The sequence below is a fragment of the Xiphophorus hellerii genome, chromosome 15, assembly GCF_003331165.1.
Source record: "Xiphophorus hellerii strain 12219 chromosome 15, Xiphophorus_hellerii-4.1, whole genome shotgun sequence".
Taxonomy (NCBI): Eukaryota; Metazoa; Chordata; class Actinopteri; order Cyprinodontiformes; family Poeciliidae; genus Xiphophorus; species Xiphophorus hellerii.
The window spans coordinates 6,902,554-6,916,346 of NC_045686.1; the positions used below are offsets into that span (position 1 = coordinate 6,902,554).

General features: G+C 36.4%; 1 protein-coding gene across 7 annotated transcripts in view; it reads right to left on the reverse strand.

The window, feature by feature from the left end:
- The window catches only part of otofa (otoferlin a), a 69,393-nt gene extending 58,398 nt beyond the window's left edge, over nt 1-10,995 (reverse strand). For all 7 annotated transcript variants that reach the window (XM_032585859.1, XM_032585863.1, XM_032585861.1 and 4 more), the window contains exons 1-2: nt 10,602-10,995; nt 2,038-2,096 (exon numbers count right to left, since the gene is read on the reverse strand). In XM_032585859.1, the coding sequence (XP_032441750.1) occupies nt 2,038-2,096; nt 10,602-10,683 (141 nt within the window). In that variant the 5' untranslated portion in view covers nt 10,684-10,995. The remainder of the gene's footprint in view (nt 1-2,037; nt 2,097-10,601) is intronic.
- Between the last annotated feature and the right edge of the window lie 2,798 nt (nt 10,996-13,793).

Sequence of the window (13,793 nt, forward strand, 5' to 3'; positions counted from 1 at the left end):
TAAAGCTGGTTATCAGTAAAGGAAGTAGCACTCTGCTTGTTAACTGATCAAAGAAAAAATGTTTTTCTTTGCCAAAACAGCATTCATATCCTCTGAGAAGATTTTGAATGTGTTTGAGGCACTTTTCGTTTTGTTTTCAGGATTTTATTCTCTTGAGTCTATCCCATAGCGCTGCTCTGTCTCTCCAGCTTTGGCAAATTTTCCAGCAACACTTCTTTCTTGATCCTCAATTTTCATCTTGTTCTTGTTTTTCCCACCTTCTTTTTTTTCCACGAGCCTTCATGTTTCAGTTCATCATAAAACTTGTTTTTGTTCAGTTTCAGGAGTTTGTAGGAATGCGATTTGGGAATGCTTCCCATAATCTCAGAGCAGCCATGGTAAATAAAGACAGGCCAACCATAACCTGAAGGACTCAAAGGAATACAGAGAAGTGTGCTGTTGTCAAGAATACTCTCATTTACTGCAGCTCAAATCCTCCAACCTATGCTTAAATATTCAGCTTCCACGTCTGGCAGAAGCAGCACTTAAACCCTCTTGCTTTTTTCACAGCCTTCAGCCTTTCACCCTTCTACACCTTATTTAGAGCAGAGTGAGAATCAAAGACCCTGGCTGGCAATAAGCACACAGGGTTTGAAAACATCTGAAGAAATTAGCCTTTTGCAAGTCATAACTTTTGCAGATAATTCCTTAATAAGCCGTACTGAAGTAACAATGCTCGAAATATTTACTGACAACTTTGTGGGTAATATAGGCACATAAGGAGTGTCTTGGTGGGATTCTCACAAGGTTTAAACAAAATGGCTTTGTAAAGTGTATGGAAGTGTGTATATGCACTGTGATTTACAAAGTATTCATAATCTTTTCACTTTTCCATATTTTGTCACTTCAAAGCTGCAAACTTCATTGTATTTCACTGGGATTTTAGTTAAAAGTGTCTGGTATGTTCCTTGATTACTCAAAATACATTTTGTTCACTAAAGTTCTCTAACAAATCTCTAAAAACATAATAGAAAACTTGTATTCACACTGTAATCAAAACACAGGCAGCTTATATAGCAAGACTTTCATTTTGGTGACTTTTTAGGGAAAAATTACTACATTTTTAGGGGTATTCGAGTAAAGAGGGCTGAATACATATGCATGCCACACTTTTCAAGTTTTCATTTGTAAGAAAAAAGACAATAAAAACATAACTGTTGTTTCACTTTGCAGCTGTATGCTACATTGTGTTGGTTTATCACCCAAAATCCCAAGAAAATAAATGAAAATTTATGAGACAAAATGTGGAAATGTTCAAGGAATATGAATACCTTGTAAGGTACAGTATCTGAGAATCTGCTCCCATGTTTTCCCACAGAAAAATGACACCAGACTTACAATTACAGTGCTATTCAGTAGCATTAAGGATTCAAAAGCTAAGATAAAATATAAACAGACCTGCGTTATATATTTAGCCTATTTATTTGCTAAATTCTGCTAAAAGATTTTATTTTTCTAAAAAAAAAAAAAACTTTAGGAAAAGTTTCAAAACTGTTCCTAGTTGTGTGGCTGAAAAAAACGGTGAATCACTTTACACTTCCTGCTGTTGGCTCAAAATTCAATTATAGCCTTTGGAAACACCAGATAAGCTAATTAAGTTCTCACAATTCAGCCTGTGGTTGGTGAGTATCTCCTATTCATGTGAAGCAGACTTTAGTCCAGAGAATAATGCCTCAAACACAGTACATACAACCATTTTCTTCAGTTTTTTATTAGAAGAATAGTATATTAAAGCACCAGATATTTATATTTGATAGAAGAAGTTTTGTTTGGATTAAACTCTTGTATCCACTCCTCGGATTCAGAGAACTTATGTTGTTCTGTTACAATACTCACATTCAGTGTGCTTTCCACTAAATCCTAAATAAATTTAATGCCTCAGCCTCTATTGTTTCTGCCAATTATTGAGTTTCTACCTCAACTCATTAAGAAAATTTTCAATGTGTGAAATCAGCATGATGTTTTCTGATAACAGCAAAGTGAAACAAAGATACCAACCTCATTAAAGTGAGCCACCTCCCCACAGTTCTCTGCTACGCGGCTGTAGAGGGGCAGACCTGAAAGATGGAGAGGATCCAGAGATTAAAAGGCAGTTGACTTAATGGCATCATGATAGCTGAGATTGAGTGGGCAGACTCAGCCTGGGAAGGTTTCCACAGAAAACAGCAGTCAGAGTTTTCTATACACAAGACAGTCTAGATGCATGGCTTGGATGGATAACACTGCTGCTACCGTCAAAAAACTTTCTGAGTATTTGTTCAGAGTTGCTTTTTATTTGTTTTCAGCAGAGGGACAATTAGCCTCATATTCTCCTTTGGCTCGATTCAAATCTTTAACTGGGACCCCAGAGAACAACATTTCAGACAGTTCACGTAATTATTATATATGAGTTTTATTAGCAAAACCTATTTTTTGTAGCTTGTTAAGCTAACCCAGCAAATTCTGATATATACTGTGATCTTTAAAGAGGGTAAAGCTTGCTCTAAAGTAGAGGAACTATAGAGCTGAATTTGTTTAGGTTTCTTAAAAAAGTTCTTCTCTTCTTTTCGTACTATAATTTAGTTATAATAGTCCTCAAATCACTGCCAAATCAGACACATTTAATACGTGAATTTGTCAAGTCGGTTGTTTCTACAAATGTGTTCAAATATGGGACTTTATGAGTGGCGGTACTATTTTATGTGAATTTAAGAGGGCTGTTTTTACAGGATGAATTGACAACATCTCATTTTAGAGCCAATACACATTGTTCTACCTGAACAACAGCTGCAAAACATACAGACATGCAAGGGCAATATTAGCAAGTTCATACAAAAACACAAAAACATTTTCCATTATTTCTCTTTAAGAAAAGGATCTGAGTGTACTTTGTGCATGCTGCGTGATTAGGTTGCAAGATACACACACACACAGACACCGAAGCCTTCACACTTGCTGGCACAGCTAATGCTAGCTAAAAAGCCTTAAAATATGTTAGTATTTTACTGCAGGTACAGATTGTTCCTGTTTTTTTTGGTATAAATATGATTTGACTTAGAGGCCTCGTTTTCTTGGGCATGCCTCAAAATGAAAATAATAAATCAAGAAAACTATGAGGGTCTGCAATTGAAAATGGAGTCTTAATATGCTACACATCTCTTCCATAGGTTTTGGCTTTCCTTTATGTAAAACAATGACAGACGCATCATTGGTAAATTATGTAAATTTGTTCATTCAAATCAATCAGTGTTGGCTGAACATAAGCCAACTCTGGCTTAAGAGTTTCTCAAGTTACTGAGAAATGTGTCAAAATGTAAAATAATCCCATTGCCTTCTATAATATTTGACTAAACCAACAAAGTAGTTCATAAAATTACAAGAAAAGCTAGGAAAGATGCGAAAGATGAGACAGCAAATTTCCTGATTAACTCTTCAACCAAGAGAAGGTCACAAATTTTAAAGAATATGAAAAACAGAAGTCATATTTAGTCTCTTTTAATGGTCCGGCTTTCTGTTGCTGAAGTGTTTATCAGCCCACTGCACAGCTACACACCTCCCTCACGCCTGCAGCAGCTCCTGATCGCCTGGCTGCTTTGTCCCACTCTGCTTTGTTGAGTTTATTTGCTTTGAATTAGTGAGGCTTAATGTGAGAACATGTGGACAGCCATACAAACTTAAGCACACACAAATATTAATAAAGCACCGTGTTCTTTTAGCTTTAATAATACATCTGAATAGAAATCCTGGGTTCTGCCTAGCTCTGATAATATTGTGAATAACAAAGCTTCACAATATCTTTTCATTCATCTATGAAGCAAACACACGTCGTCTGAGCTTAGGAGCAAATAAAAACGCACAGCAGAAAAGAGCACAGCTGAAAACATACTAAACTTGTTTTAACTTTCACATTTCATCAAGACAAGCCGCTTTTCATTTTTCCCCATCTCTGTCGCATCTCTCTGAGATTCTGCACCACCTCATGAAAGCCCACGTCCCTTTGAAGCAGTTTTTAACAAAATAAATAGCGCTTCAGAGTCAAAGTGGGAGAAGAGACAACACACCTCCTACATTATTGATAACAGTGGCCTCTCACAGGAGTGATTTCACCCAATGAGAGAAAAATAGATAATGTGTGGCTTATGTAAGGTGCTCCAAACTAAACTGAAGAAAACTTTCCGCCTATGACTTCAAGTTGCTGGCATTGCCCAAAGAGGGAGATATAAAGACTCACAAAGTTGAGTGAACATAAATAAAGAGAAAACCTTCCTAGAATGAGAAGCACATGTTTTATTTTATGAAGTGAGAAAAGAATCAAGCAAGGAAGAAAAGACAAAGGTTGAGATGTGATTTTTTTTTTTTTTGCCTTTAGTTTATGTTCCATTTTATTACAACGGACTGAAAGTATTTTGGATTCAAAATAAGTGCCTCTAATATGAACCAAATGTCCATACAAGCATAAGAGAAATAAAACAAGTCAGTGGAAAAATTATTAAAATATATATTTTTAAAAACCTTCTGTTGGGTCAATGTTAAGACAAGACTTGATAAGTCCAAGACAAGAGCAAAGCTTAAAGTTTTCAAATATCTCCAGGCAAAGGAACTTTTCTATATGTTCTCATTAATGATTTCACAGAATATTACACACTTAAACGAAAGATCTGCAGGCTACGGCGCCAACCAATGAACAACCAGTGCAGGAGCACTATTCATTAAAAAAACCCAGAGCAACAGATAACAGAGAGTTCATTAAAGATTTGTCGAGAAATCAATTAATTTTTGACGCCTCTTCGTTTAAGGCGACCTCAGTTCGTTGATTATATCTGCTTTTCAAAAAAATTATGAACCATTCACGGGTGCAAGAAGACAGTTTATAATTAAGTCTTCTCTGCGTTGATTACAGTTTTGTAATCTGATGTATGAATGGAGGCCTTAAAGTTTTTCAGTGAAAGACTTAACGTGTGGATTCAACTACAGAAAGAAAACTTGAGTAAATTTACATGGTCAGCGTCCACAAATACACAAAAAATGCACAAAAGTTACAGCTCAGTAAATTGAGACATACAGTATGTTCCAATCGTGCTTGTTTGTCCAATTAGAAGTATTTTTTTTTAAATAACATTTAGGAGGTATTACACATATCATCAGGTTTATATTAAAAACATTACTTGGTTCTTCATTGTTTTTAGCCAAAGACCCACCTTTGGAGTCCCCTGGTATAAAGGACATATCCCTATGGATTTTTTAATTAAACATCACTTTCCACCTTGCAGAGAAATCAAACTATTTTATAGTATAGTCCAAACATTCTTAAAAGGACGGAGGTCAAAACCATCCAGTCCAAGACAAGTTTTTATTTATGTTTCGATCCTTGTTCTGTTGAAATATCCAATTGTTTTTAAGTTAGAGCTTTTTAGCCATTAATTTGTGGAGGTAGTTGTCCTTCTTCAATAGTTCTACCACATTCTACAATTTACCCCAGCAAAGTCCCCCAGCATGATTCTACCAGCCCAATGCTTGATATTGTTGGTAGAGTTTTCTTAGATTTAAAAGCCTCACTTTGACTCATCCAAACATTTTTTTTTTGTTATTGTGGACAACCAGCTCAATCTTTGTCGCCTCTCGACATAAAATGTTCGTCTAGAAGAATTTGGCTTGTTTATGTGAATTTCTCAGATGAGTATTTTCCAACACGACAATGATCCCCATCACAAACTTAAAAGAACAGGAGAATCTTTAAAAACCGCAGCAGGATGTAAAGACAAGCTGAAAATGGTTCAATGGTTTCCCACTCTGTTCCCATACGGACCGATGTTGTGTGACATTAAGTTGTGTCCCTGCTCCAACACAGCTGTTTCAAATGGCTGAATGAACTCCTGAGTTTGCCATCAAGTTTTCTAGTGGCTGTTAATGAACCATTCATTTAATTTAAGGTGAGCTGAAGCAGCAAAACACCTATAACCTTCAGGCCAGAAGCTGTAAATGGTAATTCTGTGGCAACTTGTTCCCTTAAAATGGGCAGCAACTGGCCATCACGTTACACGGCGAGTAGAACAGATGCACCATATGCTGAGGCAGTCAGTCCTCAGTGCAGCTGTCAGAGGTCCTATACTACTTTACTGAATTTTTTTATTTTCCTTTCTATCAACTGTCAAATAAAAGCCAAGAATATCTTAATAAAAACAGGTAGTAGCCACAGCAACTCTAAACACATAATCATGCAGCTGTGAGCCAGAACAGCTCCAAAGTAGGAAGTGATTCCTGTGTTGTTCTGCAAAAAGTGTCTGACGGAAAAGTAGCAGCAGAAGTTTAATAATTGCTTATATTGAGTTTACTGAGTCAGCAGCACAACTTGAAATCTGTTTCAGATTAAGTTAATTTGTGTCTACCTGTGAATTATTCTGAATATTAAAGCATATTTCCATATAAATATCATCAAAAGAGAGAAGAAAACCCCTCAGTAAATTGCCTCTACACCTTAACATATGGAAGAGTGACATTAAGGAAGCTTTTTACACCACACCATAAGCAAAGCTGAGCCATTTAAGGTTATTGCTTTCTAAGGAGTTCAGAGCAGTAATTATGTCTAATGTTTTATTTATAAGAGTGTAGAATGCAAGACTGTTAAGTTAAGAATATCATCTTTGACTTTACCATTTCTTTTACACTTCAAAGGCTCTTATACATTTTAACCCCTCTCAACAATCTATTTCTTCTTGACAGACGCTTTCCTGCCCAGATGGGAAGTTTTCAGAGCTGAAAGCGCTAAGGAAACTCCACTGACAGGTTTTAGAGAAAGGCATGACTCAAAATAATCCCTCAGACGCAAAAGAGATTGACACAAACACACACTGAACAGAAACACTGTCACACTGTATCCCAAAGACTATGCAGTTGAAAACAAACTTATATCTAAACTGTATAAAGAGTCAAATCGCTTTTCTGTTCACACTGTGACATTTAATTAAACTCAACCTTTCCTGGTTTAGGTTAGTTGGGATTACCGAGCTTATGTAAGTAAGGCTGTCAAAGAACAGGTCACCAGTCAATTCAGAGGCACACACACTCACACATACACCCCTCTAACGGGAATTTAGAACAACCAATGAACCAAAAAGTCATATTTTTACAAGTTAAGAAGATGAAGCACCCTGAGATTTATGGGGAAGATGTGCAAAGTCCAAGCAGAAAAAGCCCAGGACAGGACTCAAACCCAAGACCACAATGCTGCAAGGTAAGACTGTTTACCACTGTACCACCATGCAGGCACTAGTAGTAAGATTTAAATCACAGTCTATGCCAAAGCAGGATAGCCGTAGTTGTCTATGGCCTGGCATTTAAAAAGAAACCTGGCAATATGCAGCTGCTTCTCCCTGTTCTTCTAAGTGCACATGACTTACTAGAGTTATCTAAGTTATATTGCATGACAGAGCAGCTTTGGTTGGTAACGTTGCACACAGAAGCCTTGTATTTTTTCACTGCAAATACAACTTGAATGGCTCTGGAAGTGAGGTCCTATACCTCAGGTATCTTTCTTGCTGTTCTGTCAGCTACGGGAGAAATATTGAAAACCCAACATGAGGAAGAAGCAAGTGATATAGTGTAGAGTATAGTGTGGCAGCAACAAGCGAAGCCTACTGGCAGTACAAAGCCAGGAGTGTGGAAAAAGTGTGTGCTAACAAAAGTTTCATGTCCCATTCATTTTCTGAAGAAAATATATCCCTTTCAGTTGTATTCTTATTTGTTATGCTCTACTGAGACAAAATGTGCAAATAACTCAAAAGATAATGCTGATCATGTTGTACAACCGTGCAAAAAACAAAGACAGTAACCTGACTACGATGAGAAGAAACGTGTATTGGTGCAAATGACGATAAAGGAACAAAGAATGATTGGTCACCTGCATAATAGAAAAAAAAGGAAATAAAAGGACCAGAGTACACAAAGACACAGAGGAGGGTAAAGCTAACTGAACAAAGAGCAGGAGCAGTAAAACACAACCATATTTAAAGCAAAATAAACCAAACAATACAGGGGATATTGATTAAACAACACCAACCGTTGTGGTATTAAAATCTGGGACATGTTGTAGTCTAACGAACAAAAAACACTATTTAGACAATAGATCAAATCAAATTTCACAACAGAATGACACAAGCCTGATAACAAAAATAAAAGCACAGAAGCAATAATGTTGTTTCAAAAAAACTAAATCTAAAGTCTAAAGTCAGACCTCAAAGAAACTGCAAAACTGTAATCAGGCAAGTCAAAGTCTGATTGATGTATCTATTGAAAGCATTAGTTTAGGGGAGACTGGACTGGACAGAATAAGTCTTTTAATATTATTCATAATGCAGCTGTCTAATGTCTATGCCATCAATATCCATTTTTACTCATTTTAACCTTTGTGAATAAGCAGTGAATACAGGAGCAGAGAAAGCATGGACCAAGTCCAAAAAAAATAAAATAAAATAAAATAGGCAAACATCCACACAGCACAGTGTGTTCTTCATATTTTATACAAATTTTGTAATAATGTACACGTAACTTTTAAAACTGTCGTTCTGTCAGAACATTTTCTAATGGAGCCTTGAAGAAGTATCCAAATACATTTTATAATAACAGAGCCACAAACTTGGATGTTTTCTTGTAGTATCAACATCCATACAAAAATGATGCTGTCACCATTATGCCTCACTGTCAGGATGGTGTGTTATAATGGTGATGTGTATTATTTGTCTTCTGCTGCACTGAAGACAAATAATACAGATCAAATAATATAGATCAAAAACCTTAACATTGATCTTTTTTTACCAAACGCATCTTCTTCAACATATTTGTCACATCTCCTACCTGACTTGTGTCATACTATATGTAGAGTGTCCGATGGCTTCAAAAATTTGTCAACAGATTATTTCACCTACACTTAAGCTCTCTGCAGCTCACAGTTATATGCTACTTTGTGTTTGTAAAATAAAACCATTAAAAAATATATTAATATATTGTAGTCATAATGTGGGCAAATATGAAACAGTTCATGGCACGTTACCTTCTCATTGTGAACCATTTTGAAAAAACTAAGAAATTTGCAACCTGGATGACACTAAAAACTTCCACATACACAAACCACTGGTGAAATTATAAAGAGATGAACTGAAGCTACTAAGCTGACAGTTTCTCCACGGAGAAAGGAGCCCAGAGTCTAATTCCTGACAAGGATGACACGGTTCATGTAATATCTGTACCCAAGCGAAATCACTGCAGCACAGAGCCTAACACTGAGAGGCATGCTTTTCTCCACAGAGCACACACGGCTGTATGAACAGAGCAGACGAAAGGACAAGAACTACATGTGGGTTTTGTACCATCTTCCGCACTCAACATCATGACACTGGGATTTTTAAATCAGAGTTGAGGAGGCACTAAGCACCTGTCAGGGAGCACTGATCACTGTCCAAGGTGCTGAAAGATGCACTCCTGTCTCCTTATCTCCCAGACACAGAGCAACACACTGAGGAGTGAATGAATTCACACTTTTTCAACCTTATGTGCTAGAGCCGAGGTATTGTACATGTGTACTGTACAAAGCGCAAAATAAGAAAGAGCCTGTTTTTGTACATAATAATGACAAAAAAAAACCCTGTTATACAATAGTAATTCAATCTGCGGTTCCACGTTATGCTTTAGCATATTTTCACATTATCTCACATTTAGAATATATTTGATAATTTTGTTGCACTGACAACATAACACTTTGACACTTTGCAAAGGCTTTTTACCCTTGAACCTTTTCTTATGTTGTCTTGTTACAGCTATACACCTCCATGCATTTCATTGCATTGCATTTAATGTGGCAGACCAAAGCAAAACAGGGCATATCTGTGAGGTGGAAGGAAAATTATACAGTTTTGAAATGCTTTACAAGTAGAAGTTCAGAAAAGATTGTGTGCATATGTTTTCACCCTTTTTAACTCTAATTTCCCCCCAAAAAATCCAATTGCATTCAGGATTATCCTAATTAGCAAATTTGTAATTCGTAAATTAGAAAGCCACTAATTTATGAAACTGTTTACGACTCTTCAGGGCTAACAGAAAGCCCTGAAGGGTCCCACCCCCAGTTTGACCCAAGCCATGAGTGGAAAAGTGGGGGCAGCATCATGCTGGGGGAATGGTTTTGTTCAACAGTAGGGAAGCTGGACAGAGCTGATTAGATGATACGGCAAACTTCTAAGACAACTTAGAGTCTGCAAATGTCTGGGGCAGCAATTTGCTCTCCTGCATGGCAAAAATATCAAACATTAACTCATGGGGAGCTAAACACAACACTCTTTTCGGATTTTTTTTCCCCTTTTTGTAAACTTATTTACTTTCATTTAGCAATGATGCACTGCTGTGCATACGTCTATCATGCTAATTATTTGTAAAACAAAATATGTGAAAAGGTTCCAGCAAGTTTTCTGGGATACCCCCAGAAACTCAACACCACTCGTTTATTATGCCCCATTGCGTTATACACTCGAACTTAAACTAGGACACAACATAGTGTTAAACACGCGGGCTTCAACATGCATAAATGTTGCTCCTACCTCTGAATGTAACTTTCGCGATCCTGTCACCTTTCCCCCGAAGGTGAGCCGCCGTCTTCAGGTGAACCACTAGAGACATCATCAGTGCGTTTTGGCCGAGGGGGAGTAAATTTTTTACTCCGCGCAGATAAAACTTGAACCGAATTGGTGCATTCACTGATTTAATGAGAGCCTCTGCTCGGCTCTGGATGCGCTCTGCCCAAAAAGCAATCCCCTCTCCCGCACTATGGGCTTTTATATAAGACAGATAAAAAAGAAGAAAAAAAAGAGATAAAACTGAATTAATCACAGGCTCCAGTTAATATTTTCTCCGAACTCCGGGCATGGTCCCTGGCAGCCAGTTTCTGTCGCTCATTTCCGAGCTGGCGCTGGATTTTACGCTGGTCGAAGCGCAGGAAGGGCGGGGGCGGGCTTCACTTCCAGCGGGAGGATGCTGGTGCTCTAATTGCAGGGTTAAAAGCAGAGGCAAGGAATTCAAAGGAAAATAGCTTATACTCTTTGTTTTATATGACTGTAACTATGTGACCAAATAATTGGCTATTTATTGACTCACTGTCTTATTTACAGAAACTTTGCTTAGCTAACACAACACGTTATAAATCTAAGTTCATAAGAGAACAAGAATAACTCTTTGATATTGTGTTCCAAAACAAAAAGCTGCATAGGTTTGATGACTATGAAATTACGTATAATTATGCAGATAAGCAAAGATTAATCCGTTGTCTTAGATTATCCACCTGCCGCAGGATTCAATATATGTTCCCTGACATTACAGTTGCCAAGCAACTATGTTTGCCCCATGTATGTGTCTATAAGTGAGTTAGGAGAATATCAGAGGTTAGAGGAACAAGGTCCTTCTCTGGCTAATGGGCAGATGCTGTTCTGGAGACTGACTGGAGCCCACATAAATCAGATGAAACAACCAATCAGGCTGACAGATGTTTCAAAAGTATTTTATACTACACATTCAAACACCTGGATGAGGCTGAAGATCGATGACCAGAGTAAAAAAAAAGTGAAAGAACATCCTATGGTATTGTTTGATGGGTGAGAGGATGTCCTAAAATGTTTATAGAAGACCTTAAATTTTAGAGAAAAGTTATTCTAGAAACTGTAGCAATATAGTAAATATGTAATTTAAGAAACTCTCTTGGAGTATTTGTGGACATTGAAAAGCTAATTAAGAACTACTAGAAAAATATTCTCTGTATCAGTATGTGGAGCTAAATTGCTGAATAGTTTGAATATTTTACTTAGACAATGTCCAATCATAAAACAGTTCAAATCATCAGACAAACATAATGGTTACTGTTGGATTTAATATATAAAATAATTACTGTAATAATTATTGGTGTTTTGTTGTTTCTGCTAGTTTTTGTTTTTTAACAATTCAAACATAATATTGTTCTTGCTGCCATAGTTAAATATAAATAAATACCATATTGATAGGTAAGCTATTAAATAAGTATGTTTTATTGGATTCATATAATATATTTAAGGTTATGTAGGCGATGTGAAGATAATGATTAGGAATATAAATAGGTTCCACCCACTCGCTTGAATATATAAAACAGAAGTTTTGACATCGTGCTATATGCTGAAGATATTTCTGTTCTTACTGAAAAAAAGACAAATGTAATGTTATATGCAGTAAAGAATAGAAAATCTGGAGGAAATGACTCTTTCAGAGAATCAGGAGTTACTGTGACAGATCATTGAAAAGAGAATGGCTGGTTTATTGAAGGACAGTAAAACAAAAATCTGCTTGGAGAAACAAATAAATAATGGTAATAGAGCTTATATTGCACATGATTGGAGACCCTAAAGCAAAGACGACCATAATGATTAATTAACAACAGAACTCAAGAGACTGATGACAGTAGGGGATCTGACAAAAGAGTAACCAAATCGAGGAGTATTTATACTGAGAAGTCTGATTACAGAATGTTACACTGGTCAGTAAATGAACATATAAAAAACAGCTGGAAGGGAATGTGATTCTTTTCTTGTACATTTTTTTATTTTTCAAAATTAGAAGCAGCGAAGTAGGTAAGAACACCTCTTCTACTGTGTTTAGGTCTTTGAAAAATGGACAACATATTGCCTGGTTGATCTCAGCAAGTATAATGCTCTGATAAATCAGATAAGGCCAGACCTTCAATAAAGCCTTGAATCCAATCACTGAATCAAATAAAAAACCCTGCAAGCATTCCCACAATGAAAAGGGAGCCTGAAGAGATTGAGTTAGCTAGAGAAAATGAAAAGATGATTGACCTTGATAATATAAAAGATCTTGTCATGAAAAAGAAAGAACTCACTTTTTAAAGTCTTAAAAAAATGAAAGAAAAACTGGTTGTTAAATTGCTTTATTTAGTATTTGAAAATGATTTATTATTTTAAAAGCACCTGTCAAAAATATTTTCATGATTTTTAGAACTTAACGTCAAAGACTCAACAAGAGTTTATTCATTTTCAACACAAATATGTAACATCCAAGTGAATATAATTAAAAATAATGTCTCCTAACATAAGACATAAAAATATTGTTTCCTAATGTTGTCTCTGTGTACTGAACATTTTTCAGGCAGCGTCAAAGAGACATCATCTCCCTTTCTTATGAGAGTCACAAAGCAAAAACAAGTGCATCCTGGAAGGGCTGCTTCATCACCCAGTCATTTCCTCAGCAATACGCCTGGTATGATTACCATAGAATTGTGTAATAGCAGTCACTGACGATAACAAGGGTCATGTCTGAGTAACCTGCATAATAAAGCCCAGAAACATCCGGGTGAAATCAGTGGAACTGCTAAGATTCCCAATAATTTTTCCCATATTGCTGCAAGTCTGTGAAACTGGAAAATAGAACTTTTGTCCTTTTAGTGATCTTATTTCTTTGTACAGGAATACCTCAGTAAATCGGAAAGTTAAATTGCAACAGTAAACTATTTTAAAAAGTGAAACATGTACAGTAGATTATATGTAGACATGTAGCACATAGAGTGATGTATTTCTGGTGATAAATTTGATGAACATGGATTCTAGCTACTAAAATCATTAATTTTAGTTTCTCATGAAAGTTAAATATTGCTCTTTATCTATTCAAACAGACATATCTACTTATGAAAACATAAGTCCATGTACTGCACAGGATGTGTTGTCAGGGCTCTTCCATAAATTACTTAGTGGAGGAGA